General features: G+C 65.1%; 4 protein-coding genes across 5 annotated transcripts; all 4 read left to right on the top strand.

Annotated features, from left to right (window-relative positions):
* The first annotated feature begins 428 nt into the window (after positions 1-428).
* On the top strand, positions 429-3,530 carry GHDC (GH3 domain containing). 2 transcript variants are annotated; one of them, XM_063403860.1, is made up of 8 exons: positions 429-718; positions 796-929; positions 1,001-1,577; positions 1,825-2,008; positions 2,097-2,168; positions 2,277-2,410; positions 2,529-2,617; positions 2,707-3,530. In XM_063403860.1, the coding sequence occupies exons 1-8, from the start codon at positions 511-513 to the stop codon at positions 2,905-2,907; spliced, it is 1,599 nt and encodes a 532-aa protein (XP_063259930.1). In that variant the 5' UTR covers positions 429-510; the 3' UTR covers positions 2,908-3,530. The 2 variants fall into 2 exon arrangements, with proteins under 2 accessions (XP_063259930.1, XP_063259931.1); XM_063403861.1 differs by having other exon boundaries at positions 431-718; positions 799-929.
* Positions 3,531-4,631: 1,101 nt separating this feature from the next.
* LOC134553772 (inactive phospholipase C-like protein 2) lies at positions 4,632-14,625 on the top strand. The gene is made up of 6 exons (XM_063403839.1): positions 4,632-4,866; positions 9,066-11,555; positions 11,775-11,978; positions 12,593-12,668; positions 14,069-14,178; positions 14,298-14,625. Exons 1-6 carry the CDS (start codon positions 4,687-4,689, stop codon positions 14,481-14,483), a joined length of 3,246 nt encoding a protein of 1,081 aa, XP_063259909.1. The 5' UTR covers positions 4,632-4,686; the 3' UTR covers positions 14,484-14,625.
* A 384-nt stretch (positions 14,626-15,009) lies between these two features.
* HCRT (hypocretin neuropeptide precursor) lies at positions 15,010-16,868 on the top strand. The gene is made up of 2 exons (XM_063403870.1): positions 15,010-15,718; positions 16,253-16,868. Exons 1-2 carry the CDS (start codon positions 15,425-15,427, stop codon positions 16,697-16,699), a joined length of 741 nt encoding a protein of 246 aa, XP_063259940.1. The 5' UTR covers positions 15,010-15,424; the 3' UTR covers positions 16,700-16,868.
* Positions 16,869-17,300: 432 nt separating this feature from the next.
* KCNH4 (potassium voltage-gated channel subfamily H member 4) lies at positions 17,301-27,269 on the top strand. Its single transcript, XM_063403837.1, has 16 exons — positions 17,301-17,452; positions 19,947-20,180; positions 20,318-20,449; positions 20,591-20,733; positions 21,637-21,880; positions 22,093-22,250; positions 22,542-22,749; positions 22,874-23,068; positions 23,264-23,463; positions 23,796-24,045; positions 24,150-24,364; positions 25,311-25,358; positions 25,444-25,811; positions 25,946-26,049; positions 26,143-26,240; positions 26,308-27,269. Exons 1-16 carry the CDS (start codon positions 17,377-17,379, stop codon positions 26,767-26,769), a joined length of 3,135 nt encoding a protein of 1,044 aa, XP_063259907.1. The 5' UTR covers positions 17,301-17,376; the 3' UTR covers positions 26,770-27,269.
* Positions 27,270-27,291: the final 22 nt, after the last annotated feature.

The raw sequence follows: 27,291 nt of genomic DNA, 5'->3' as shown, positions 1-27,291 counted from the left end.
CGTGTGTCTTGGGACAGAGGTGGGTCTCCCTGGGGAGGTCCACATCTGGGGTGCAACAGATGAATGCTGGGGCTGGGCCCGGTGTTTGGGGTTCCTATCCCCGGGGGCAGGGTCGTCGAGCCTCCGTTGGCACAAGCTGGGCGGATCCGGGGGCTCTGTCCGGGCGGGAGGGCTGCCGTGGGGAGCAGGGGCTGGGCTGGGGCCGGGGCCGCTTTTCCGGGCAAAAGCAAGAGCGGATCAATTGCCCTGTTTTTGCGAAGGAGGAGCTTGCTCTTGATGGAGGGATAGAGGGCGCTGGTATTCGGGGTTCAATTGCGGTTGAATTCCCCGCCGAGCGGGGGGCTCCGGGTGTGCTGTGTGAGGACGAAAATGAAAATAAAAGTAAAGCGGGGAGGGGGGCGGCGCCGGGCGCGATAATTCTCCGTCATTTCTGCCGGAGGCGGAATAGCCGGGTGGGCGAGGGGGGTCCGGGGCCGGGTCCCTGCCCTGGGGCAGTGTCCGCATTCCGCGATGCTGCCGGCGGTGGCGGTGGCGGCGGTGGTGGCCATGGCCGTGGCTGTGGCCGTGGCCGTGCCCGCACTACGGCACCGCCTTGTCCGTTCCGCGCTCCGCCGCGCCGGGAGCCGGTACCGGCGGCGGCTGCAGGCTCTGGGCAGCGACGTGCGGCGGAGGCAGGAGCGGCGGCTGCGGCGCCTGCTGGGCACCGGCACGGCCGGCGGTGAGCGCGGGGCTGCGGGCGGAGGGCGGGAAGGGCTCGGTGCCGTGCTTGCCCTTCTCAGCTTGTGCCTCTCCCAGCAGGCTCGGAGGAGTTCCGGGAGCGGCATCCCCTGGCGCAGCCCTGTCGGGACGAAGCGCCGGCGGATCCTGTTCCCCCGCTGCGCCTCTGGGCTCTGCTCCCCGGCTGCTGGGACAGCGACCCCCGGCTGCAGGTGCGGGGAGCGGCGGGCGGGGCGGGCGCGGATCCCCGCAGGCTCTGATCCTGATCTGCCCTTCCCCGCAGGGCTCCCTGCTCTACCTGGATGCCCTCGGCGCCGCCTTTCCACGGGCACTGGCCCGCCGGGGCACGGCCCTGCTGCACTGGAGCCCCGGCTGTCCCCGCGCCCCGGCGGGGTGGCCGCTGCCCACCCTGTACTGCACCCCGGCCGCAGCGGGCACCCTGCCCTGCCGGGCCGCTGCGCTGCGTGTGCAGCTGCTCTTTGCGCTGCGGCAGCGGGCGCTGCATGTGCTGGAGGCCGGGCTGGCAGCCGAGCTGCAGGACGCGCTGGTGGCCCTGCACGCTGAGTGGCCCCAGCTGGCCCAGGAGCTGGCGCTGGGCAGGCTGAGCCCCCAGCCCGGGCTGCCTGAGGAGGTGCGGGGCCAGCTGCAGGCACTGCTGAGCCCCGATGCTGCCCGGGCAGCCGAGCTCCGTGCCGAGTGCACCCGCGGCTTCGAGGGCATCGTGCTGCGTCTGTGGCCACAGCTGGAGGTGGTGGTGGTGAGGACGGCACATGGTGTGGAGAGGCTCTACTGTGACTCCCTCCGCCAGGCTGACTGCCAGGGGCTGCCCTTCTACTGCCCCTTCTACCAGGCAGCAGGAGGTGAGTGTCCCCCACGCTGGCATGTCCCCATGGCCTGCCCTGGGTGCCCACAGGGAAGTGCTGCCATGTGGCAGCACAGATCTCCCTGGCCCGGCAGATGCTGGTGCATCTCTGTGCTGCATTCCCTTCCTGCAACCTGAGAACAGCTCAGTCCTGGCACCAGCAAAATTCTGCCCCTTGGAGAGGGGTGAGGCTTCTGTGGGCAAGGTCTGGGGAGCTCACACTGGCACCTGCTGCCTCTGCCCAGCTCTGCTTGGTATAAACCTGTGGCCAGTGGAGCCAGAGCCTCAATTCCTACTGTGCCCTGACTGGGCTTTCTGTGAGTTCCTGCCCTGCCTGTCCAACAAGGAGCCACGGATGGTGCTGCTGGATGAGCTCTGGGAGGGCCGCGAGTATGGGCTGGTTGTGACAGCTCAGCCAGGAGAGTACAGGTGCCTCCTCCCTGCTGTGTAGTCCTGGGGGGCTGCCTGCCCCAGCCCCATGCACCCATCTCCCCTCACACTCCCCCTGCCCATGCAGGTGCCGTACTGGGGAGGTGCTGAAGGTCACCGGCTTCCACAAGCAGTGTCCTGTGGTGGAACCTGTGCACAGGTGAGGACACACCAAGCCCTGTCCCTCACCTCAGCGAGCTGGGCCCATCTACAGGGCAGGGTCTTAACAGAGGGTGACAGTGACCCACCCTGTGTCCCTGCACTGCAGGGAGAGCCAGACGCTGAGCGTGCGAGGTGAGAGCATCCCTGAGGAGCAGTTCTGCCACAGCCTGTGCCGCACCCTGAGGATGTGGCCAGGTGCTCGCCTGATTGACTATGTCTGTGTGGAGAGCAGCCTGCTGGGTGAGTTCACTGAGCAGTCCAAAAGTGCAGCTGGCACTGCGTGAGGCTCTGCAGCCCTCCTGTGCCCAGAGGGCTGGGGGCTGTGGGCAGCTCTAACATACTCAGGACACTGTTCCAGGTGACTCTTCGGGGCCCTGTGCCCCCCACTACGAGGTGTTTATGGAGCTGCAGGGCCTGCGGGACCTGTCAGAGGGGCAGCGCTACAAGGTGAGCAGGACACGGGGCTGTGTGGGGTGGCTGAAGGACACCGGTACGGCAGCGTGGGACCAGCACAGGCACCTGCCCTCTCTTTGCAGCTGGACCAGTGTCTCCAGGAGGACTTCCCCATCTATAAATCCTTCCGCTTCAAGGGCAGCATTGGGCCCCTGCGCCTGCACCTGGTGAGAGCTGGGACCTTCACCCGGCTGCGGGAAGCTCTGGGCTCCTCTGTGCCCATGCCCAGGGTCCTGCGTGAGGAGCGGCTGCTGCGGCTCATCCAGGGATCAGTCATCTCCTAGGGCAACCTGGGGATCCTGCAGCCCTTCCACCCTGGGGTTTGCTTGGCAGGCACCCTCTGAGGAGGGGCCATAGCCCTGGGGTGGGAGGGTGTGGGGGGGTGCTCATTTTGGCTGAGTGGAGCAAATGGAGACACTGAGTTTGACCTGTGGTGGCAGCGGGCACTGGTGGGCACCACTCAGTGCTGCCGTGGGGATGGAGCAAGAGCTTGGGAGCATCAAAGGGCAGTGAGATCCTGCAGTGCAGGGCCCACTCACTCAGTGCCTTGGCAGCACCTGCAGCCACAGTGGAGCGGATGCCTGTGCCCTTCCCAAGGGACACGTTCACCACAGCCCATGGCTGAGGCAGAGGGCTCCTCTGAGGGAGCAAGAGGAGCAGAAGAGCCGTGGCTCAGCACTGAGCACCAGGGCCCTGTGGCATTTTGTCCCCTGGCAGGGACACTGCAGGCAGAGCTCAGGTGGCTGGTGGTGGCAGGTGCCACAGAGCAGCCCCAGCCGGGCTTCAGTGCATGTCCACTGGTTTAAGAATAAGCTCCAGTGAGGTATGCTTTTAAATGTTTTTAAAACCAAATGCAAAATAAAGGAGGATTATCTTTAAAAAATGAATAAAGGGCCGCATTCTGGGATTGATTTTTTTTAGACTATTATTTTTAATCCTTATTAAAGAGATTGCTCAAGCAATCTGACTGCTCTGGGGGCTGAGGAGTTGCTGCTGTTCTTGGGGGTCCTGGGGAAGAGGCAGCCATGAATATTTAACCAGCTGAGCGGCTGCTGCACTCTGGGGGCACCAGGCTCTTTGTGCCTTTGAGGCTCATGTGTACCATCGGGAGGGCTTGGTCATCTCCCCCCTGCTCATTAAGGGTTACTTGAAGGGCTGGTGAGGGCGTGTGGGGCACCTGCTGTGCCGCAGCTGCTGCTGGGGGGCAGCCAGGCCGTGGGTGATGGTGGGGTGATGTCTTGATGATGTCTTGAACAAGGCTCACACAAAGCAAAGCATCCCCCGGCACAGCCAAGACCCCCTCCAGGGATGAACCTGGCTGAGGCCTGCGCGCCCATCCCTGCTGGAAAAAAACTGGAGCAAAATTCCTGCTCCAGGGCACAGAGAAGCTTTGCCTTGGGCTGGGAGCATCCTGCAACAAAAGTCTTGAGCCCCCTGCCCGGCAGAGCCGTGCGGGGCCGGGGCTGCACTGGGCGGCTCTGCTGGCCCTGCCATGCCTGGGTACCACCCCGGAGGGAGGGGACGCTGCTGGGGTGGAACCCGCTGGGCAGGGCAGGCTGCTGAGTGCCCGGCTGGGTTTGGATGCCAGGCTGCAAGGTCGATTTGACTGCCCGGCTGCAGGGTGCAGCTTGTTTTGGCTGCAGGCTCGTTTGTGCTGCTGGTGCCAAGGCTAGAGGGTGCGAGTGCCCGGCTGAAGGGTGCCAGGCTGGGTTTGCGTGCCCGGCTGCAGGGTCCGGGCTCTGCCGGGGTCCCACCGGGATGGGGCAGCCGGCCGGGCCCGGGCGCTGCGGTGCTCGGCGGAGGCCGGGGATGCCCCGGCGGCGGAAGGTGCCTGTACCCGGTGCTTGTCCGTGCCCCCCGCCGCTGCAGCTCGGGGCGAGGGGGCCGCTCCATCCCCGTCCCCATCCCCGCCGCGTCCCCGCCCCTGGCCCGGCCCGTCCCCTCCTCCCGGCCGCGCCGCCTCCCGCCCGCTCCGCCACTGAGCCCGCAGCGGCGGCGGCGGCGGGCGCAGGCTCCGGGCGCCCCGGGGCCCCGCGGCGGCCGCTGCCCTGAGGCCGCGGGGGATGGCGGAGGGGCCCCGGGGCGCCCCGCCGCCGGGCTCGCCCCGCCCCGCCGCGCCGCTGCCCAACGGGCCCCGCGGCGGCGGCGGCGGCAGCCCCGGCTCGGGCTCAGGCAGCAGCAGCCGCGAGGACTCGGCGGAGCGGAGCCCCGCGCCCGCCGCGCCCCGGGCCAGCATCATGAAGGTGAGAGCCCCGCACCGGCAACGCACCGGCCCTGCCCCCCCGCGCCCCGGGCCCGGCACCTGCGCAGCGCTGGGATGCCGAGCCGTGTCCCCCCGCCGAGCCCCGCGTCCCCCCGCACCGGCTCTGTCCGCCGCTCCTCTCTCCCCCTGTGCCCGTGGAGCGGCTCCGAGGAGCTGCAGAGCCGCCGCATCCCCGGGCGACCGAGGGTCGCCACCTGCCCGCCGTGCTGGTCACACCGGGACTGACACGGCGTCCCCGCGCCCTGCCCGGACCCGGGGTCCCCAAGGGCACAAAGCCCGGCCCGGCTCTGTGGAGTGTCCGCGGGTCGCTCTGTCAAGTGCCGTGGCCACGCTGCAGCATCAGCCGGTGCTGCTCAGGAAACCCCGGGGTTCCCGTGAGAAGACGACCACTCCTGCCCCTCGAGCAGCCTCTGCTCTCCCATGCTCTCTCCTGACAAGCGCTGAGCCTTGGGCCTGGCCTGACCAGCCTGCAATCTGCTCCCAACACCTGGTGTTGGTGTTGCCTGGCCGTGGGGGGGGGCGAGGGTCCATGGAGGGTCTCGGGGGTCTCCCACCTGGGCGGGCAGCAGATCACACGTGTGCTTTCCTAAATGAACCCCCCTGATTGTGCTGATGCCAGCGCTACTCGCTGACACAATAGGTCACGTCCGCCCGGGACTCGCCTCCCTGCTCTCGGCAGCCTATTTTAAGCTGGGATTGCTCCGGTGCTATTAATACCCCGTGAGGGGGCTGTTTCCGTGGTGCCCCAGCCCCGCTTTTCCATCCCCAGTTTTCTGGACAGCCGTGTCAGGATCCTGAGTCTGCACCCGCCGGGGCTCTCGCTGCAAACTGTTGCGGGGGCGGCCGGGCCGTGCCCACGCGGTGACAGCACCGGGACCTGCTGGTGCTCCCGTGCAACCAGAGGCTGGTGCCGGTGCGCCGTCTGTGCCCGGTTTCCTTGGGGACCTTGCCAGGGTCTCCTGCTCCTCCCGGGGCAGACTAGCATCCTTCCTTGCCCAGGCACCATCCGTGGGCACTGCAGGCTGGGGATGGTGAACCTCTCATGGCACCCGGGCACATCCCTGTCACCACCTGCGTCACCGTGGGATTTGGCCTCACGTGAAGGTCGAGTGGCCCAGGGCCAGCGCTGGTGGGGGAGGGCGCTGGCCCGGCGGGAGGTCAGACCCAGACAGTGTCCCCAGCTTGTGCTGATCCCCTGTGCATCTCCGAGCCCATCCAGGGCCTAAGCGGCAGTGGAGGCACACGCAGAAAGAGCTGCCAGCTCTGTTATTTTTTGGGATTTCCAGAAAAGGCTGGAGGAGTGAATCTGAAAGTGCGACTCACTGGCTGTGTGGAGAGAGGGGAGCCTGGGGCAGCAGGGTCCAGAGCTGTCCCCTGCAGTGTCCCTATGCCCTGGCTAGAGGACCTGCTCCCTTCCTTCTTCCCAGGCTGAAGGCAGAAGGAGCTGGTGGTCCCATGGGTTGGGAGGATGCTGGACAGGGACTTTGGGGTATTGGATCTGCTCTTCCCTGCTTCAGGAGGTGTTCCTTAGGTAGAATTTTGCAGTTCTGTCCCCTGAGCCCCCTTCCCATCATGTGCCAGCCCCAGGAGCTTTGTGGTGCCTCTGCTGGGATCTGACTCCATGGCCCCTCGCCGGGGAGTGGCAGCTGGTGCCGCGGGGAGTGGATGTGTCAGTCGCTCTCTTCTTGGCAGGGAACAAACGACGGTAGAAAAGCCCTGACTGTGCCTGGTCTCCCACTGCCTCAGCTCCGGGGCTGCTGCCTGCCTGCACTCCCGCCCACGCTGCCCAGCCTGGGATAGGGGTAGTGGGGAGACCTGGGGAATTCAGCTGCAGATGAGTCACATCACGGCCAGGCTGGGGGATAAAGGGAAGGGAGGGACAACTGATGGGCCCTTCTCCTGTGCTTTGAGAGCGGGTTACACGGCTGGGAACGGTGGCTGTCACGTGGAGGCTGAGATTAGGGCATCAGCACTCACCAGGGCACTAATGCAGGAGATAATTGGCTGAAGAGGTGCTTAACACATGCGGCAGAGCTGGGCAGGGCAGGCAGCTGGGCTGGAACGTGCCCTCCTCGCGAGCCCACGCTCATCACTGGCATCGTGGTCGACATCGTGGTCTGTGCTTTGCTCTGTGGAGCCCTGCCCACGCCCTGCCAGCTCGGTGGCACAATGAGCAGGATCCCTGCTCCAGCCGGAGCTCTGACCTATGTCTGAGGGTGTTCCATGCTCTCATGGCCATGGGTGTCCTCCCTGCTCCACTGCTGCCTTGCTTGTCACCTGCTTGCACTCCCCCAGCACTTCGTGGGCTGTCCCCCGGGTTGAAGATCACCTGGAACAGCCTGTGAAGGGGCTGCCAGGGAGCAGAGGCTGCTCCCTGCCGGTCCCCAGGCCGCACTGAGGAGCACAGGGCAGGCGGGAGACTCCTCACATCCTCTGCTCGCTGCTTGCCTGTGCAGAGGGAGAAGCAGAACCTGTGTGCTGTAGGTCGCTCTTGGGTCTGTGCCACACATCTGCACCCCAAAATGCTGTAGTGGGCATCTCCTCCCCTATCTAAGCCTGGAAGGGTGGGGGTCTGCAGGGAGGGCGTTCGGGCTTTCGCCCTGAGCCGGGATGGTCGGGGGACCGGCGGGGTTGGTGCCGGTGGGGCACATCTGGCTGCCTGCAGCAGGCACAGCTGGAAGCAGGTCCCTGGCTCTGGGTGCACGCAGGCCCCCCGCCCGTGTTTCCTTTCCGGATGGATTTCCTGTTTTCGGCTGTGGGGCCCGGTGCGGAGCCGCCCGCGGTGGGTGCGCCGGGCGGGGAGCGGGTCCGCGGAGAGGCGGGGGTCCTGCCGGGGCAGGGGTCCTGCCGGGGCAGGGGTGCGGCCCTCGCTGCCCATTGCCCCGCGGCGAGGTGGGCGCCGGGGCTGCCCGCCAGTGGGGCGCTCAGATTGCAGCATGCAGGAAGCATCCGGCGGCGGGTCCTTCCCCGCAGGGCTGGCCGATGGCGGGACCTGCCGCTGAGCGCCTGCCGACCCGGGATGGCTGGCACCGAGGCATCGGTGGAGCTCGGCCAGCTCCATGGAGCAATCTGGCAGCGAGAGGATGCAAACAGCCACCACATCCGAGCTCCAGGATAGTAGGATATGCCTGGCTCTCACAAGGGGCTGAGGGCTGGTGCTGGTTCCTCCTTCTCTGGGCCATTGTGTCCCGGGCATCCCTGAAGGATTCCCCATTCCCTGGGGAAACTGTACATCCATCTGTACGATCTATCCTGAACACCCTTGGCTGTGGCTGCCTGATCCCGTGGGGCATATCCCGACCCTCCAGGATCAGGCACGGGATGTGCTTGCCCTGTGCAGGAGCCGTGGAAGCTCTGTGGGCACTGGAGGGGAGCAACCCCTCACCTCCAACCTGGGCAGCTGAGCAGGACCTGCCTCTGACAGAGACACCACCAGATTAGAGGTGACTCACCATAATCTTGAAGAAGTGGATTAAATCTCCTCCTACTGTGCTGCTTAATGAAATCCATCCCATAATACAGTCCTGGCCCTGCTGTTCCCCCTTATCCCCTGCCCCTGCCAGCCCTGTGGCAGCTGAGTCCCCCCTCCCTGTAGTGAGGCAGGACAGAGTGTGGGCATGAGGTGCTGGCAGCAAGCAGCCCATGCCCTCGTGACCCTGCGCTCTGTGGGACAGAGCCGTGGCCCTGGTTGTCCCCAGCATGTGGCACTGGCACTGTCCTGCCCCAATCCTTGCAGAAGAGTGGGGGGTCTGTCTTGGGCTCCCTAGGAGCAGCTCTGCTCATGCACCACATGCCGGGTGTCTGTTTTCCTCTGGCATCCCCAGGCCAAGGAGACAGGGGCTGTGCTGGGCTGCTGGCGCATGGCTGTGCCTGTGAGGGTGAGCGAGCAGTGGGGAAGGATCCAGCTCAGGGCCAGGAGCAGGAAGGAAGGAAGGAAAGCAGAGTTAAAATAAGCCAGGCAGTGAGCTGTGAGGGAAGCCAGGGCTGGAGCTGGCTCCCAGCCCCCAGGAGAGGGGCGGACTGGTGTGGACTGGGCTTAGCTGGGGCGACCTGGGGCAGTGCTACACCCTGCTTTGGGCTGGGGCGGGGGGACCGTGGGGCAGGAGGATGCCAGGACCTGGTGGGGCGTGTGCTGCCTGGCTGCTCCCTGATGGCTCTGCCCCTTTCCCGCCCTGGCAGGATGGCTCTCGGCAGCGGGCGCCACACAAGAAGAAGACGGTGTCCTTCAGCTCCATGCCCAATGACCGCAAGATCAACAGCACAGCTGCCTGCATCTCCCTCATGCTGGAGGGCTGTGAGCTGAAGAAGGTGCGCTCCAACTCCCGCATGTACAGCCGCTTCTTCGTGCTGGACTCTGACATGCGCTCTGTGCGCTGGGAGCCCTCCAAGAAGGACTCGGACAAGGCCAAGATTGAGATCAAATCCGTCAAAGAGGTGCGTGTGGGCAAGAAAACGCCCGTCCTGCGCAGCAATGGCCTCTCTGACCAGTTCCCGGACGAGTGCGCCTTCTCCATCATCTATGGAGACAACTACGAGTCCCTGGACCTGGTGGCCAGCTCAGCAGATGTGGTGAGTGCCTGGGTGATGGGGCTGCGCTATCTGGTGTCCTATGGAAAGCACAGCCCCGAGGCGCCCGGGACTGGCCACCCCAGCCTGCGGACGTCTTGGATCTCCTCCGTCTTCGACCTTGCTGACCTGGAGAAGTCTGGCCGCATCCCTGTGTCCCGGGCTGTGCAGCTGATCAAGGCACTCAACCCTGGCATGAAGACCTCCACCATCGAACTGAAGTTCAAGGAGCTGCAGAAGGCCAGCGAGCGCCCTGGCACAGAGGTGGCCTGTGACCTCTTTGTGGAGGCATACTGCGAGCTCTGCACCCGCCCTGAGATCTTTTTCCTGCTGGTCCAGTTCTCCAGCAACAAGGAATACCTGGGTGTGAAGGACCTGCTGATGTTCCTGGAGGTGGAGCAGGGCATGGAGGGGGTGACAGAGGAGAAGTGCTTGGAGATCGTCAGCAAGTATGAGCCCTCCAAGGAGGGGAGGGAGAAGGGCTACCTGGCCATCGACGGCTTCACGCGTTACCTGCTCTCTGCCGACTGCTCCATCTTTGACCCGCAGCACCGCAAGGTCTGCCAGGACATGGCACAGCCCCTCTCCCACTACTACATCAGCTCTGCCCACAGCGCCTGCCTGCTGGAGGACAACTTCTGGGGCCGCTCAGACATCACCGGCTACATCAGTGCCCTGGGCCTGGGCTGCCGCAGCATCGAGCTGGTGCTGTGGGATGGCCCTGAGGGTGAGCCCGTGGTCTACACCAGCCCCTCAGCTGCCTCCTGCGTGCCCTTCCGTGCCGTGGTGGGGCTGATTGACCAGCACGCCTTCACTGCCTCTGCCTACCCCCTCATCCTCTGCCTGGTGGTGCGCTGCTCGGCCGCCCAGCAGCGACTCGCTGCCCAGTGCCTGCGCAAGACGCTGGGGGAGAAGCTGTACCTGGAGCCCCCCAACCCCGTGGCATCCTACCTGCCCTCCCCAGAGGAGCTCAAGGGCCGCATCCTCATCAAGGGCAAGAAGCTGCCGCCCACCTGCGAGGACAGCGAGGGGGAGGTGTCGGACGAGGAGGAAGGCTGGGAGCTGGCGCGGCGGCTGGGCCAGGAGGACCGGGAGGCGCCGGAGGGAGGCGGCCTGCGGCGGGTGCGCCTCAGCCGTGAGCTCTCAGAGCTGGTGAGCCTCTGCCAGGCAGTGCCCTTCCAGGACTTTGAGAGCTCCAGGCGTGGGCAACGCTACTGGGAGATGTGCTCCTTCAGCGAGGTGGAGGCGGGACGCTTCGCCAATGAGTGCCCGGCTGAGCTGGTCAGCTACAACAAGCGGTTCCTCTCCCGCATCTACCCCAGCCCCATGCGCATCGACGCCAGCAACATGAACCCCCAGGATTTCTGGAAATGCGGCTGCCAGATGGTGGCTATGAACTACCAGACACCAGGGCTCATGATGGACCTGAATGCGGGCTGGTTCCGGCAGAACGGGGCCTGTGGCTACGTCCTCCGCCCGGCCATCATGCGGGAGGAGGTCTCCTATTTCAGTGCCAATGCCAAGGACTCCCTGCCTGGGGTGCCTGCCCAGCTCCTACACCTCAAGGTCATCAGCGGGCAGAACCTGCCCAAGCCCAAGGGCTCAGGGGCCAAGGGGGAGGTTGTGGAGCCCTATGTCTGTGCTGAAATCCATGGCATCCCAGCCGACTGTGCTGAGCACCGCACCAAGACCGCCCTGCAGAGCGGGGACAACCCCATCTTCGACGAGAGCCTGGAGTTCCAGATCAACCTGCCGGAGCTGGCTGTCCTGCGCTTCGTTGTGCTGGACGATGACTACATCGGGGACGAGTTCATTGCCCAGTACACCATCCCCTTCGAGTGCCTGCAGCCCGGATACCGCCACGTCCCCCTCCAGTCGCTGGCCGGGGAGCCCCTGCCCCACGCCACCCTCTTTGTGCATGTGGCCATCACTGACCGTCGTGGTGGGGGCAAGGGGCACCGCCGGGGGCTGGCAGGGCGCCGGGGCCGCCGGGTGCGGGAGTACACTTCCACCAAGGCCACTGGCATCAAAGCCATCGATGAAGTCTTCCGGACGGCCACGCAGCCGCTGCGGGAGGCCACTGACCTGCGGGAGAATGTACAGGTACGGACCCCGCAGAGGCACTGGGGCACCTGGTTCCTGCAGGGGACGATGGGGCTGGACTGAGAGTGGTGGGGAGCCTGGCTGCTCCCTTTTCCTGGGGGATGTGAGCAAGGAGCCTTGCCTGGGACAGAGAGCTGAGGGAAACAGGGGGTCCCTGTGTTGGGGGCTCCTGGGGATCCTCCCAGCTGAGCTCCTGACACTGGACATTGGTCTCTGCAGAATGCCTTGGTCTCCTTCAAGGAGCTGTGTGGGCTGACACCCGCTGCCAATATGAAGCAGTGCATCCTGACGGTGTCCACGTGGCTGCTGCACAGCGACAGCACGCCCAGCGTCACCCTCAACCTGGCAGAGCAGTACCCCCCCATGGAGGCCCAGGGCCCCATCCCCGACCTGCTGCGCAAGGTCCTCACTGCCTACGAGACGGTAAGGGCCGTCCTGCCAGGGCTGGGCTCCTTGGGAAGGCTCCCTGGGATGGGTGGCACTGGGACCAGCACCCAGTGGTGGTGCATGTTTTATGGGATGAACCTGGGCAGTTTTTGTGGGATGAACCTCAGTAGGTTTTGTAGGATGAACCCGGGCAGGTTGTGTGGGGTGAATCAGAAGGTCCAAGGATGGGGAAGCCTGAACTCACTGTACCCATCCTGGGGCGGGGGAAGGTGAGTGGGCAGGGGGCTGCATGAGGGGTGCCCGGGGAGGAGTCCTGCCAAGGCTTGCCTAGATCAATCTGACCCTCAGACAGTGCAGTCCTTACCCTGTGCCTGCACTGCCTGTTCCTTACCCTGGTCCCACCAGGTGGGAGAAATCCCATTATAGCCACAGGCAGAGCTGCTTCCTTCTTTTGTGTTGAAGGGAACCTGGCCATTGGCCAGGTGCTGGTCACACCATACCCGCCCGTGTGTGGTGAGGTGGGAAGGGCCAGACCCCGGGCACCGTGCTGGTGTAGGGGGCAGCCCCTGATGAGCCCTGTCTCCCCATCCACTTGGCCAGGGGGCACAGGGCCAGGGCTGCCCAGCTCCTCATGCTGCCCCTCTCCCTAGATGATCCAGACTAGCCGGACGCTGATCGAGTCTGCCGACGCGGTGTACGGGAAGCTCATCCAGGCACAGCAGGCAGGTGGGTCCTGGAGGTCAGCCCCAGCTCCTCTGTAGCTCTGGCTGTGGACCCAGGTGTGTCCTGGGGTGCTGGGGCTCAGGGCTTCCTGCACTGGGGCAGGGTGAGGGCGGGTGGGCTGCAGAGCTGTGTGGTAGGGAGCAAGCAGAGTGGGGGAGGCTGATGAGGAAGCAGGGAAGAGTCATTAGCTGTCAAAAACCAGAACATAATTAGTGCCAGAAATAACAGGCTGAGGCTGACGGCAGAAATGGCAACTGAGTGTTAAGACTTCCCAAACACATGGCAGAACCCACACAGGCAGGTGCTGCTGCCGCCTGCCCTGGTCCTCCTCACGGGTGCCCCCTCTCTGGCAGCTGTCTGGGACCTCTGGCCCCATTCCTGGCACCGATGGCTGTGTGTTGTTGGCTGGGACCCACAGGGATAGCCCTACCAGCTCCAGGGCCTTCCGTGGGCTCCCCATGGGGCTGGGAGAGTGTCAGGAGCTGGAGGGGCTGGGGAAGAAGGAGAGGACCCTGCTCTGCTGTCCCCGCCATGCCAGCCTTGCTGCCAGCAGCCGTGTTTGTTCCCTGCCCACGCGGCAGACGGAAATCTCCCCAAGCTCTTGGCTCAGCTCTGCCACTGCTGCCAGGGCTGGGGGAGGGAGCAGTGGGGCACAAGCTGCAGAGCACAGATTGGTGCTGTGACCTCCTGTACTGCTCTGGCTGCTGCGCTGGAGTGCTGCAGGGCAGAGGGATTCTGGGGTGTGCAGCCCCTCGGGGTGGGGGTAGGCAGCAATTTGGTGGCTGCAGCCCCCACCCCCATGCCCTGGTGCTGCCTGTCCTTGCTTTCACCCTGGCCGAGCTGTAGACAAGCCCCTGTGGTGCCAGCACAGCCGGTACCCGGCTGGCAGGAGCTGGGGGTCCAGGGAGCTGCAGGCTGTGGGCGGTGCTGATTGGCACCGCGAGGGCGAGCGAGCTGCGTGGGAGCCCTCGCGTGGGCCCAGAGCCGGTGCTGCGTCAGGAGGGGTAAATATAGCACCCACTCAGGGGGTGTCACGTGGGGCACAGTGACGGGGCCCTCCCGCCGATGGGGGGTCTGCTGGCTCTGCTCTGACTCCCTCCAGATGAGCCATGGAGTGCAAGAGTTGTGCCTCTGCCAGGGGTCTTCACTGCCCTCCCAAACCTCGTGGTCTCCAGGGTCCAGAATGGCCACAAGCTGCAGCTGGGATGTTGGGGGTTCCACTGGCCCATCATTGCAGGCATGGAGGATTCTCGAGGCTGCTGGGGCAGTGGGGAGCCCACCCAGCCTGCAACCTGATGGTGGGCAAAGGGCATCCCTCTGGCTTGGTCCCTGTTGGTCATGGGTGGTGGCTGTCCCTGTGCCAGCGTCCCTGCACCCACTGAGCACCTCTCCCATCAACGCAGGGATGGATTTCCACAAGGAGCTGCACCGCATCGAGACCAAGGAAGGGCTGCGCGGCCGCAAGCTGCAGAAGGCGCTGGAGAGCTTTGCCTGGAACATCACTGTGCTCAAGGTGAGGGGCAAGGGCTGCGCGGACACCCCTGCCCTGCCCTGCCCTGCCCTGCCCTGCCCTGCCCTGCCCTTCACCCTCCTGCCTCCACCCTAACACCCCCTGACGTCTCCTCCCCGCAGGGCCAGGCTGACCTCCTCAAGCACGCCAAGGCGGAGGCGCTGGACAACCTGTGGCAGATCCACAATGCGGGACAGTCCTGCGGCATTGGCAGGAACGGATCGGCCTCGCCGGAGCCCTCTCGGCTGCAGGCCCCGCTGGAGCCCATCCCTGAGACGGACGGAGGTGGCGACACGGCGTCCTGCTGACCCCGGTCTGGGGCCCGGCGCCCGGACTGAGCACCCCTGGGGGCAGGGGCTGGGAGCAGGGAGCCCCAGCCTGCCTGGGGAATGTGTGTGGGTGCCTGTGCCATGCCATGTTGAGAGGCTTGCACCAGAATTCAGTGGAGAGGTTGGGGAGAGATGTCCCTGCTCCCTCTTGCCCTGCCAAGCTCCCAGAGGACTCATCCATCCCCTCCAGCTGCTTCTGGAGCCGGCACTCTGCCGAGGAACCACTGGGGGTGCTGGTACCCCAGTGCCCATGTGCATGCACCCCCAGCCTGCTGTGCCAGATGGCACTTGGAAAAGCAGCCCCAGGTCTGGGGTCCTGCTCACCCTCCCCAGGGCTGCAGGTTTGGCCTTCACCAGCCCTGGGGAAAGCCTGGCTGGCAGGAAGGATCCTGGCTGGTCTGTTACCTCCATAGCATTCCTGGAGTTCCCACTATACAGAGGGGGTTGGTGGCTCTCTGGTGCTGCAGATGTGGGGCCAGGGTGTTCCTGAAGAGCAGATGTGGCTTCTGGCATCAGGGAAATGTTTGGGTTCATCCCTGGGTCAAGGGAGTTCAGCACAAGCAAAGGCTGGAGGTGGTCTGGGGTCTGGCTGGGGCTGTGGTGTTATAAAGAGTGCAAGACCCTCCCTGGTGCCCTGCAGCTCCCTCTGTTCCAGGCACAGGACCAGGATGGGACGGCGTCACCAAAGGGGATGGAGGGTGGCACTGGGTACAGGACCCTGGTGGCACTATCCCTCCCTGGCACCAGCCAGGTGCAGGGTGACAGTTCCCCACGTCAGGGAGCTGTACAGCAGATGGCACCCCTTTGTTTGGGATGTTAATTAGCCTAATGGGGCTCTGAGCAGCGGCCGGAGCCGGAGCCGGCCAGCGCTGACCTTCAGCCCCTTTGTGCCAGCCCAGCAGCGGGGCCCACGGGCAATTATGGCCTCATTAGTGCCAGGCACCCCATCCAGTGAGTCCCCTCACAATGGGGAGCTGCAAATGAGGGGAAAGGCCTGGATGGTCTCCGGGCTACCGGCCACAGCGCTCCCACGTCTCCCAGAGACCGGCTGCTCCCTCTGCCCCAGTGGTATTTTTGGCAGCACTATTGTGCCGGGCGCTATAAAGTGGCGGTGGCAGTGCAGGGGCTGCGCTGTCGCCTGCCTGATGGGACATGCCCCAGAGCCGCTCGGCCACCTGAAGACCCCAGGAAGGATGGAGGTGCCCAACACCAAGGTGGGGCTGGGGTACTGCAGGCCCTGAGGACAAGAGAACAGCGATGGGTGGGAGGTTGGAATGTAGGGCTGGGAGGGCCTGGCCGGTTTCTTGGGAAGCTCCAAGTGTGCAGCAAATCCTTGGGACTCCCTGACTGTAGCCAGCAGCCGATGAGGGGACTGCTTGGGAGGGACCTGGGCATGCAATGACCTGCAGCATGGGTGCTTTCACTGCTTGTCCTGTGGCACTGCACAGCGAGAGGAGGGCACACACCTGCTGTGTGCTGGAGCAGGGCAGGGGTGCCGCGAGGACACCCACATCTGGCTGCTGGTTGGGACAGAGGTGAGGGTGCTGGCCGTGCCCCCGTGCATCGAAGGGTGAGGCTCCGGGTGCACCTTGGGTGTGGGGCTGGGCTCCTGCGGCAACAACCAGGGCAGGGGGGAGTTGAAACACCCGTGAGCAAAGCAGGGGGGATACCATGCCTGTCCCTGCCCTGTCCCTGCCTGTCCCTGCCCTGTCCCTGCCCTGCTCTAACGCTGCCCGTTGCTCTGGCAGCCCCGGCGAGCTGCCTGCCTCCTGCTCCTGCTCCTGTTCTGCTCCCTGGCTGCCGCCCGGCAGACCCTGCCCCACTGCTGCCGCCAGAAGACCTGCTCCTGCCGTGTCTACGACCTCCTGCACGGCATGGGCAACCACGCCGCTGGCATCCTCACGCTGGGCAAGAGGAAGAGCGTCCCCCTGGCCTTCCAGAGCCGGCTCTACCGCCTGCTCCATGGCTCCGGCAACCACGCCGCGGGCATCCTCACAATGGGCAAGCGAGGGCAGCACCCGGGCGCCTCCTGCCCCGACGCGCTGGGCTGCCCTGCGGGCACGGTCGCCCAGCCGACAGCAGCGGTGCCGCGGGGTGCTGACACCAGCCCCGACGGCCCCAGGGAGTGCCAGGGACACTCAGGGAAGGACCTGAGCACGAGCCAGGCCCCGGGAGCCGCAAGGAGCTTTTACTGACCGGGATGGGGGCAGCGGGACAGAGAGGGGATCCCCGGCGGGATGGACTCCGGGGACACACAGCCGGAGCTCCGTGTAAATAGCACTTTTAGATACCTCCTCCCAGCCCTGGCCCTGGCCCAGCCTGCTCAGGGCACCGCGGGCACCGCGGCCTTTTACAATAAATGGTAGCCTGATGTCACCCGGCTCTGTTGTCTCTCTGGGGAGGGGCTGGGCGGGCGCCGGGGCAGCTGCCGGAGCCAGCGCCTTCCTCCGCCGCGCTTGGACCGGGTTCATCCGCGGCGCCTGCACCGGGGCGTGCGCGGGAGCAGCTGCCTGGCTGCAGTACCAGGACAGAGGTTAACCGAGGTGCCCGCGTCCTGCTCCTTCCGCAGCCCCCGTGGGCCCGGGGGGGCCGGGGGTGAGCGGCTCCCGTGGCCGAGCGGCTCCCGGTGCCTCCCGGTACGGCGGCTCCAGTGCCGAGCGGGTCCAGAGCCCCCCCGGCCAAACCGCCCTAGCCGCGGGCGGGGGACCGTGCCCGACGGTGCCGAGGCCCCTCCCGGTGCCGGGGCGGGGCGGGGGCGGGGCGGGAGCCCCGGGCGGGCCGGGATCAGCCCGCGGCGCTGCGGAGGGGCCGGGGGCGGCGGAGGCAGCCCCGCCGCCGCAGCCCCGCGGCGGCCGCCCGGTCTGGCGGGACGATGCCGGTGATGAAGGGGCTGCTGGCGCCGCAGAACACCTTCCTGGACACCATCGCCACCCGCTTCGATGGCACACGTAGGGCTGGGACGGGACCGGGGAGGGACCGTGGCGGCGGCGTGGGGGGAAACCGGGTGGGGGAAGCCGGTGCCCCGCAGGAGATGGCGAACGGGACAGGGCTCGGTCCGGCCCCGCCGACCCGGCGCCTCGGGCCGGTGAGGCCACCCCCGCGCTGTACGGGGACCGTCCCGTGTCTGGGCTCGGTGCTCCGGGACTCCCCGTGTCCGTGTCCCAGGCCGCCCCCGCCGTGCTCTCCCCGCTCCCGCTGCCGGTGCCGCTCGGTGTCGCCGCCGCCGCGCTCAGCACCAGGGACAGATCCCGGTGTCTGCGGGAGGGGCGCGGGGCCCCGGGAGAAGCGAGGGAGATCCGGAGAGGGCACGGCCGCTCTCAACGCGCCCGGGCTGACCCGGGATCCCCAGGCCCCCGCGCTGTCCCGTCCCGTGCCCGAGTGGTGCCCGTGTCCCCGGACGCTGAGTTCCTCTCCGTGCCCATGTGCCGAGGCTGGCATGGATTGAAGCCGGGATGGGCGATGCCCGGGTGCCACATGCCAGCTCCAGCACTGCTGGCACCATGAAGCCACCCGAGGACGGGCTGTGCTCACGACTGACCTCAGCTCCCTCTCAGAAACACCTGGAGCAGGTGTCTCTCGGGCCAGCTGCCTGCATGGCCAAGCATCTCCTCCCTTGCTGGGAGCGACTGGCATGAACAGCCAGGCACTGGGAGCCTGCAGCCTCCCAGGGCACTATCGAGGCACTTGGAGCACTCTGCAGTATGTGTTCGCTGCCATGCTGACCTGGCTCCTGGCCTGGAGTGACAGCGGGCAGCCCCAGGGGATCATTTGCCCAGGGAAGCTGAAATTTGGGATATTACCCTTGGGGCTCCAATGTATGAGAAATCTCTCTTCCCCAACTCTGAATGAGCTGTGCCTGGAGGTGACCGGGCAGAGCCACATGTGCCTCATGGTGGTGATCCCACTGTCCCTCCGGAGAGGCAGAGCTCCCGGATCAAGCTCTCCAAGGGAAGAGTCCCCGGGGAAGCTGCCTGCAACACCACTACCAAAGCCTTGGGAAATTACCCCGGAGAGCCTGGCTTTGTCTCCAGTGCCCTGGCAGTCCCCTGCCCAAAGCTGTCCAACCGCCCCCGGGCACTTTTAAACAGTGTGGGGCTTTGCGGGTTTGATGTGCCTCTTATCGGCTTTATCTGCCATGGAGAGGGGTTTAGCGCAGTGATACCCCGGGGGGAGTTAACCCTGCCTCTCCCGGGCAGCCGCTGCTCTGGGCCCCGGGGCACCCAGCCAGGCACACTGGCCACCATGGCTGGGGTCTGCCAAGCCTGCCAGGGCCACATCCTCCAGCTCAGTGAGCCACTCCCAAATGCAAACCCTTGTTTTCTGTTCTAATAACACATCCTGGATATCACCATAATCCCGGCTTCCCAGAGCCAAAATCTGGCCTTAGTCACAGCTTCAGGCTATTTTTGCTTCTCCGAGCTAATCCTGGGCTGAGCTGTGCTGTGGTGGCCCCACGGCACCCCCATCAGCCAGGGCTGCCTGTGGTTGCCTCCCTTCCCTCCCGCTGCCTCTTGCTGCATTTGCCTTGCCCGGGCACCACTCTGCCCGTGGTGTGCGGGTGCTGGCACCACTGTGGGCTCCTTTCTTCCGTGAGAGGGGGCAGAGCACATCTGCCTGATCCTGGCTGTGTGGTGCAAGGGTCCTGTGCCAGGTACCCCCCACCATTTGGGGAGACCATTTTGGGGCTGGGAATACCCTAATCTGCCCACGCTGCGTTCCACCACAGTCCATGCCAGCTGCACACCTGCTTCCTTGGCACCCTGCTAACATGAGCCCGTCTGTCCCACTGGGGCTGTGGGGCTGAACAGAACATAGAACAGCTATTCTGTGATTGGGCAGGGCACGGGGCTTGTGAGGACTTTACCGTGGCTGGTGCCACCTCCTGCCACCAGGACTGGGTGATGCTGGGGAGGCTCCGTGCTGCTGAGAGGCCGAGGATGCTGTAGTTCATCTCTGGCTCATGGCAGCTGGGCACTGACCCTTGACTTCCTGCGGGCTCATGGCTTTTTTCCCACCCTCTCAGCTGGTGCCCCAGCACCCCACACCTCTGGGGATCTCAGCACCACAGCTGGGCACCTCTGGGCTGGATGTGCCAGCCGAGAGCTGCTGCTCCCACTAAGCTCCCTGAGCCCCGGCAGAGCTGGAGCGGCAGATGGCGAGGGGGAGGCGTGAGCTGCCTCGCGTGGGTGATGGGGGCCAGGAGAGGGATCCGGGCTCCTTCCCCTTCCAGGACATGGGGCTGGGGTCCTGCTTGGGCTGCGGCCTTGGGGGCAGCAGGACAGGGGATGAGCAAGTTCTGAGAGCAGCTAGGGGCAGCCAGCAGCCAGATGGAGATCTGGCTCCACTTCCCAGAGTGACACGTGGGGGTCCAGCAGGGCTGGGCTGCTGTTTGTGCCCTCTGAGGTGCCCCAAGGCCTCGGGGGCAGCTGTGTCTCCTTTCAGACAGCAACTTCATCCTGGCAAACGCGCAGGGCCGCTGTGGCTTCCCCATCGTCTACTGCTCTGATGGCTTCTGCGACCTCACCGGCTTTGCCCGCACCGAGGTCATGCAGAAGAACTGCAGCTGCCGCTTCCTCTGCGGGGCTGAGACCAGCGAGCCCATCCTGCAGAGCATCCAGAAGGCACTGGACAGCAGGCAGGAGTACCAGACTGAGGTCTGCTTCTACAAGAAGGGTGGTGAGTGGCACGTGGGGCTGGGGCCCTGGCCACAGCTCCAGCCAGGATTTGGCCCCGTCATGGCCTCATGGCCCTGGGGGAAGCTGCTGAGCAGTGGGGGAGCTGCCCTGCCCTCACCAACTCTCTCTTCCATCCAGGAGCTGCCTTTTGGTGCCTGCTGGACATCATGCCCATCAAGAATGAAAAGGGGGAGGTGGTGCTCTTCCTCTTCTCCTTCAAGGACATCACAGAGAGCCGAGGCAGGAGCTGCCTTGGTGACAAGAAGGAGGGTGAGCCATGGCTGTAGAATGGGGATGGGATTCAGGGAGCAGTGTGTGCAGTGGGTGCGTGGCAAAGGGGTTCCCTGGTGGGGAACACATTCACCCATGGCACAGCACTCTCACTAACTCAGCATGCATTGTCCACTGCAGAGAAGCAGAGGAGTGAGAAGCAGAAGAGCAAGAAGCCTGGGAACTCACACCTGAGGGCTGCAAGGAAGCAGGGCCGGACCATGTTGCACCAGCTCAGCAGCCAGTTTGTCCGGAGGGACCGTGGCGAGATGAAAATCAACCGTGTAAGGACCTGGGGGACCCTTAGTTTTGCCCATCCTGAGGCTATGGTGAATTGGCAGTGCCACAGCTCTCCTGAGAGCAGCCCCCAGCAGAGCCCAGCCTCATTGGGATGCTGTTCCCATGCACATCCTGCCCTGGCCTGCCAAGTACCAAAATGCCAACCAGCTCTGGCAGCCACACTGTAGCCAGGCTGCACTTATGTTTGGTTGGCAGCAGGAGAACTCAGTGGGTGCCCAGAGCTTGCTGTTGAGACAGCAGACTTGGCAGCTCTGGCAGAGCTGTGTCTCTCCTCATGCACTCACTGTCAGGAAACCCCAGTGCTGGCTCTGAGCACAGCCACGCTGGCTCTGGGGAGTGCTGTTACCAGGGTGCCAGAGCTGTGGAGCTGCCAGATGGGGCAGGGACCAGAGTCAGTCCTGTGCCAGCCCCTTTGCATGGCTGCTGTACCTAGTACAGGGCACCACCTGCAATTGTGGGGCCAGAGAGAGCATCTGAGAGCTGCTGGGTCCCAGAGCTGATCAGCAGGCAAAAGATATCAGGGCACGAGCCTTGAATTTTGAAGATTTGGATGGGATGGCCCTGACTCTGCCCTCACTCTCCCCTCCTCTGCCCCAGCATGTGAATTGGCACCTGAGATGGCTCCAGACAGCAGTTGGCATTGCCAGGGGATTACTGTTAATAGCAATGACATTGAGTTAATTGATGTGCTGTAATCGGGCATTCTGTGCTCTTCTCTGAGGGTGACCGCAGGGCAGGAAAAGGGTGTCATCACCCTGGCATCGGGGGGTACCAGCTGGTTGGCAGCAATCTGGAGAAGGGGTGGCTGTGCTGGCCTTCACCCCTTCACCCCAGGTGTGGGATAACCCCTGCACCATCCCCATACCACCCCACATTTGCTCCTGCAGAACGTGTTTGATGACAAGCCGTCCATCCCCGAGTACAAGGTGGCCTCGGTGCAGAAGTCCCGCTTCATCCTGCTCCACTACAGCATCTTCAAGGCACTCTGGGACTGGTTGATCCTGCTGGCCACCTTCTACGTGGCTATCACTGTCCCCTACAACGTCTGCTTCACGGGCACAGAGGACAGTCTCTCCGCTGCCCGCAGCACCATTGTCAGCGACATCGCCGTGGAGATGCTCTTCATCCTGGGTAGGTGTGTGTGCAGGGCTGAGCACGGATCCAGGACAGAGGATGTAGTGGGGCAGGGGTGAGGGGTGATGGAGAGGGGAGTTGGGATTGCTGTGCCCCTGCTGTTGATCCTGGGCACACCAGAAGTGCAACCAGTGTTGGCTGTGGATGCTGGCTCAGCTCTGCCAGCCACAGAAGGGGTGGTGAGGGCTGGTCCTGCTCTCCTGGGGTAGATATCATCCTGAACTTCCGGACTACATACGTCAGCCAGTCGGGCCAGGTTGTGTACGACCCTCGCTCCATCTGCCTCCATTACGTGGCCACCTGGTTCTTTGTGGATCTGATCGCTGCTCTGCCCTTCGATCTGCTCTACATCTTCAATGTGACCGTGGTGAGTGCTGCTGGCACAAACGCAGCCTTTGACAGCAAAGCCACTGCTCACCTCCCTGCCTCTCTCCAACGCCCACAGCTGGGGATATTTGGTGCCCTGACAAGCCACGACTCTGGCTGCCTGCTGGGTGTTGGGCACAGGGGTGCAAGGCTGACTGGGGACGAGCTGCCTCTGGCTTGCCCTGTAACCCATGACCCTCCTGGCAGCCATGGGGGTGGCAAAGGGTGGTGTTGGGGTCTCTTCTTGTCCCCTTGGTGGGGTCCTGGGTTCACCCTCCTGCCTGCCCCCCAGACCTCGCTGGTTCACCTGCTGAAGACGGTGCGGCTGCTGCGGCTGCTGCGGCTGCTGCAGAAGCTGGACCGGTACTCGCAGTACAGCGCCATGGTGCTCACGCTGCTCATGTCCATGTTTGCACTGCTGGCACATTGGATGGCCTGCATCTGGTACGTCATCGGCCGCAAGGAGCTGGAGAGCAACGACCCCCGCACCTGGGACATCGGTGAGTGTGGGGTGGAGGCTGCTCGGGGCACTGGGATCCCCCCTGTGCTGCGGGGCAGCAGTGCCAGCGGTGCAACCCTCACAGCTGGCTCCTGCAAGTGCTAACCCCGGGCTGTGCTTGGCAGGCTGGCTGCATGAGCTGGGCAAGAGGCTGGAGGCTCCCTACATCAACAATTCGGTGGGGGGCCCCTCCATCCGCAGCGCCTACATCGCCTCCCTCTACTTCACCCTCAGCAGCCTGACCAGCGTGGGCTTCGGCAACGTCTGCGCCAACACCGACACCGAGAAGATCTTCTCTATCTGCACCATGCTCATTGGGGGTGAGGCGAGCAGTGGGGCTGGGCAGGGCACTCCCCTCGGGCTGCCAGAGCATTGTGATCCAGGCAGGGTGCTGGAGGAGGTGATGGGCATGTATGCCCTGTGACACAGCCCTGGGCTGGGATTTGGGGAGCTGTCCCCCCGTGCTGTGCCCCCAGCTGCCCCTCGTGGGCCTGACACAACCCTCCTGCCCCCAGCGCTGATGCACGCCGTTGTCTTTGGCAATGTCACGGCCATCATCCAGCGCATGTACTCGCGCCGCTCACTCTACCACACGCGCATGAAGGACCTCAAGGACTTCATCCGTGTCCATCACCTGCCCCAGCAGCTCAAGCAGAGGATGCTGGAGTACTTCCAGACCACCTGGTCGGTGAACAACGGCATTGATGCTAACGAGGTAGGAGGTGGTGGTGGTGGCTCGGCCAGCCCCCTCCAGACCTGCATGCAGTGCGGGAGCAATGGGGCTGGCAGGACCAGCTCAGAGTGGTGCTGGAGGGACCGGTCTGAGGTCTGGGGCAAATTCCTGCCAGCAGGACAGGCATATGGAGCAGAAGCAGCTGATTACCACAGGGCCCGCCTCTGCTGAGCACTGCTGAAACACCAGGGCAGCTCAGCAGTGAGATTCCCCATTCCAGAGGGGAACCTGCCCCCTGGGGCTGCCGGGCTGCAGGAAAGCTGCTCGCTGCTCCCTGCACCTCGTGCCCACAGCCCCGGCTCCTCTCTCCCCAGCTGCTGCACGACTTCCCCGACGAGCTGCGTGCGGACGTGGCCATGCACCTCAACAAGGACATCCTGCAGCTGCCCATCTTCGAGACGGCCAGCCGGGGCTGCCTCCGCTCCCTCTCGCTCCACATCAAGACCTCATTCTGTGCCCCGGGGGAGTATTTGCTGCGCCAGGGCGATGCCTTGCAGGCCAACTACTTCGTCTGCTCCGGCTCCCTCGAGGTGCTGAAGGACGACGTGGTCCTGGCCATCCTGGGTGAGGGCAGGTGGCGTGGGCTCTGTCCCAGCCCTTCCTGCTGCCCAGCAGAGTGAGGGGCTTAGGGCTCGTGTCACTAGCCCAGCCTTGGTCCCCTCCTGCAGGCAAAGGGGATTTGATTGGAGCCGACCTGTGCAGCACGGACCAGGTGATCAAGACCAATGCGGATGTGAAGGCACTGACCTACTGCGACCTTCAGCACATCGGGCTGCGGGGGCTCTGTGAAGTGCTCCAGCTCTATCCTGAGTACGCCAGCAAATTCACAGCTGACATCCACCAGGACCTGACCTTCAACCTGCGGGAGGGCAGCGAGATGGAGGTGGGTGCGTGTCCTCCTTCTCAGGCCCCTTCCTGTCCTCATGGCCCTGGGGCTGGGCTGTGCATGGCCATGGAAGGGGAGTCTGGGTGTTCCCTGCTCGCAGTCCCCAGGCTCCAAGGCTGGGGTAGGGGCTGCAGCTCTGCCACCCTGGCATGCAGGTATGTTCTGTCCTGGTTCTGTGCAGCTGGGGGAATTGGCAGAAAGAGCATTTGCAATGCTGGAGGCTGAAGTAGATGGAAATCTTGGAAACAGAGTTGGAGAGAACTGGGGGTGTACTGCAGGGCAGACAGCCAAGGCAGAGTCCCCTGGAATGCAGCACACAGCTGGGGGCTATGGGTTTGGTCATGTTGATGGTTCCAGCATCCAGGGGGATATTCTGCTGCAGAAATGGCTCTACTGCACTTTTCCTCCCCTGGTTCTGCTGAGAGAGGCTTGGACCTCCTCTGGAGCACCTCCCTGGTACCCAATTTCCCCCCAAGCCTGATGGAGGTGGTGTGGGAGGTCAGCCTCTAGGTCCCAAACAGCCCTACCAAGACCCACCATGTCCCTAACACAGGAGGGGTGTAAACAAACCAAGAGTGGAAAATGCCAGGAGTGTGCACCAGGTTCTGCACCTGCATCACCCTCCCCAGCTGGCTGCATGGTCCAGACAGAGCTGGTGCTCTGATGGCTGAGCCGGGGCTGGGATTTGGGGTGCAGCCTCAGTTCTGGCTCAGGACGCTCAGGCTGAGGTTGGGGAGCTCATTATTGACATGGCAGCAGCAGAGGAAGGAGAGTGGGTGAGGGCTTGTGGGGGCTGGTACTGATGTGTGGGGCTGGGGAAGGCTTGGTTGTCCAGGGGGGCAGAGAGGCTGGGGAGGGGGCTGCGGGCCCATGACTGGTCCCCGTGGAGCTGTGCAGGGGCTCCCTCCTGCTGCTGAGCCAGTACCGTCTGCTCTCCCCGTAGGGGCTCTGCCGCTACTCCCGGTCCCCGAGGCTGTCGCAGGCGCCACAGGTTCGTCCCTTGCCGAGGCGATGGGGGAGGACGGGGCAGGGACGGCTGTGGCTGGGACCAGTCCTGACCTCCTGCCCGCCTGCAGCCTCGTCCGGAGAGCGGTGCTGCCCCGGAGAAGCCCCTTCCCTCCATTGTGGAGGATGAGGAGGAGCCCGACGAGGTTTTCCAGCAGTCCCCTGCCAGCACCTCCCGCCGCAAGCTGCTGCTGCCCGCGCTGAGCAGCTCAGTGCGCCGCGGCTCCCTGAGCAGCCTCCTGGGTGATGAGCTGTGCCAGGTCTCAGCCCTGCGGCACAACTGCCACCCCCCAGCCCGCGGCAGCCGCGGCCGCAGCCCCTCTCCGCAGTGCCGGCGGGACACCCGGCCCCCGGAGCGTGACGGCGGCGTGGGCAGGAGGCCGGCCAAGCTCCTCATCCCCTCCCTGCACACTTCTGGCCCGCCCGACCTCAGTCCCAGGTAAGGCTGGGATGGCTCATCCCGTTGCTGTGGGTTTGTGCCAGCCAGGCTGCGAGAGGCCCTGGGGGCTGCTCAGACGGTGGCAGAGAGGTGACGGGGTGACACGGGGCAACCTTCACCCCCTCCTGCTGTAGAGTCGTGGATGGGATTGAAGACAACAGAGGGACTTCGGAGTCACAAACCTTCTGCTTCAACATGGACCCGCCGCCAAGTGCGGCAAGGGACTCCCCCACCTCAGGTACTGCCAGCAGCTGCAGGGCAAGGCCAGAGCACTGGCCCTGGGGCCCGGAGGCTTGGCAGGGCCTTTGACTGCTGTCTGTGTCCTCCCCAGCAGGGACTGACACAGGCGGCCCAGCTCTGGTGATGGAGGCAGAGGAAATAAAGCAGAATATCAGCAGGCTCAACCAGGAGGTGTGGTGGGGACCAGAGGTGGGTGCATGTCCCCGAAAGCCCCGGGGACACCGGCCGGTGCTCACTGCTGTCTGTCCTTTTCCAGATCAACCACCTCAACCAGGAGGTTTCACACCTCAGCCAGGAGCTGCAGAGCATGATGGAGCTGCTCAAGGGTCACCTGGGCGCCCCGCAGCCCCCGGTCTGTCCCTGCCGTCTGCCTGCCACCGTCCCGCCGCCTCTCCGGCCCTCGCCGCCCGCTGCCCCGGTGCCCTCCTCGCCGCCGGTGCCCCCCAGCTCCCTCAGCTCCCCCAGCGCCAGCCCGCGGGCCAAGCGCTGCCCCGTCCGCAGCCGCTCTGCCCACGCCGCTGCCCTGCACCCCTGGGTGGGCGCCGAGGGGCCGCGCCCGCCGCGGGGGGACACCCCCGGCCCTGACCCTCGCCGGGGCTCGGACTCGCAGCCGCCCTGGCTGCCGCCTCGCTCCGCCCGTTCCTTCCCCGGCTGCTCGGCCGGGGCTTGGCCTCGCACCCGCCCGCAGCCGCGATCCGGCTCCACCAGCTCCCACTGACCCCGCGGGCACCGGCGGGACCCTCACCGTGCGCTCCGCTCCGGGTGAGGCCCGGCCCCGGAGTCCCCCGGGGCGCCGCACTCCGAACACTCGCAGGGATTTTGATACGGTTTTATACTCTTCGCCCACGGGGCCTTTTCTACAGCCCGGCCGGGCCCGGCAGCCCCGCCCGGGGTCCCCCGCCTGCCCGGGGCTGTGGCGGGGCAGCGCAGCGCCGGGGGACCCGCGGGGCCGGGAGCGGCGGGGATCCGTAGGGATCTCCGGTAGGGTCTCCGGCTTGCCCGGGGTCACAGCTGCTGCCGCCCCTCTGCGGCTGTAGTTCGTGTAGCTCCGCCCCGCCTCTCCCACGCTCCCGGCAGCACCGAGAAATAAAGGCTCTATTTTTCCAGCCCCGGCTCCGCTGTTTGCTCGCGGCCGCCCCGCCCTGTCCGGGCTCCCCCCTCCGAGTCCCTCACGGGACCGGGCGCGCCGGGACGCCCCCGGACCACAACTCCCAGCAGGCCCCGCGTGGTGCCAGACGTC

Source organism: Prinia subflava, chromosome 8, assembly GCF_021018805.1.
Source record: "Prinia subflava isolate CZ2003 ecotype Zambia chromosome 8, Cam_Psub_1.2, whole genome shotgun sequence".
In the NCBI taxonomy this organism is placed as follows: domain Eukaryota; kingdom Metazoa; phylum Chordata; class Aves; order Passeriformes; family Cisticolidae; genus Prinia; species Prinia subflava.
Note: the sequence above shows the minus strand (reverse complement) of the source record. Positions and strands in the feature narration are given on the sequence as shown.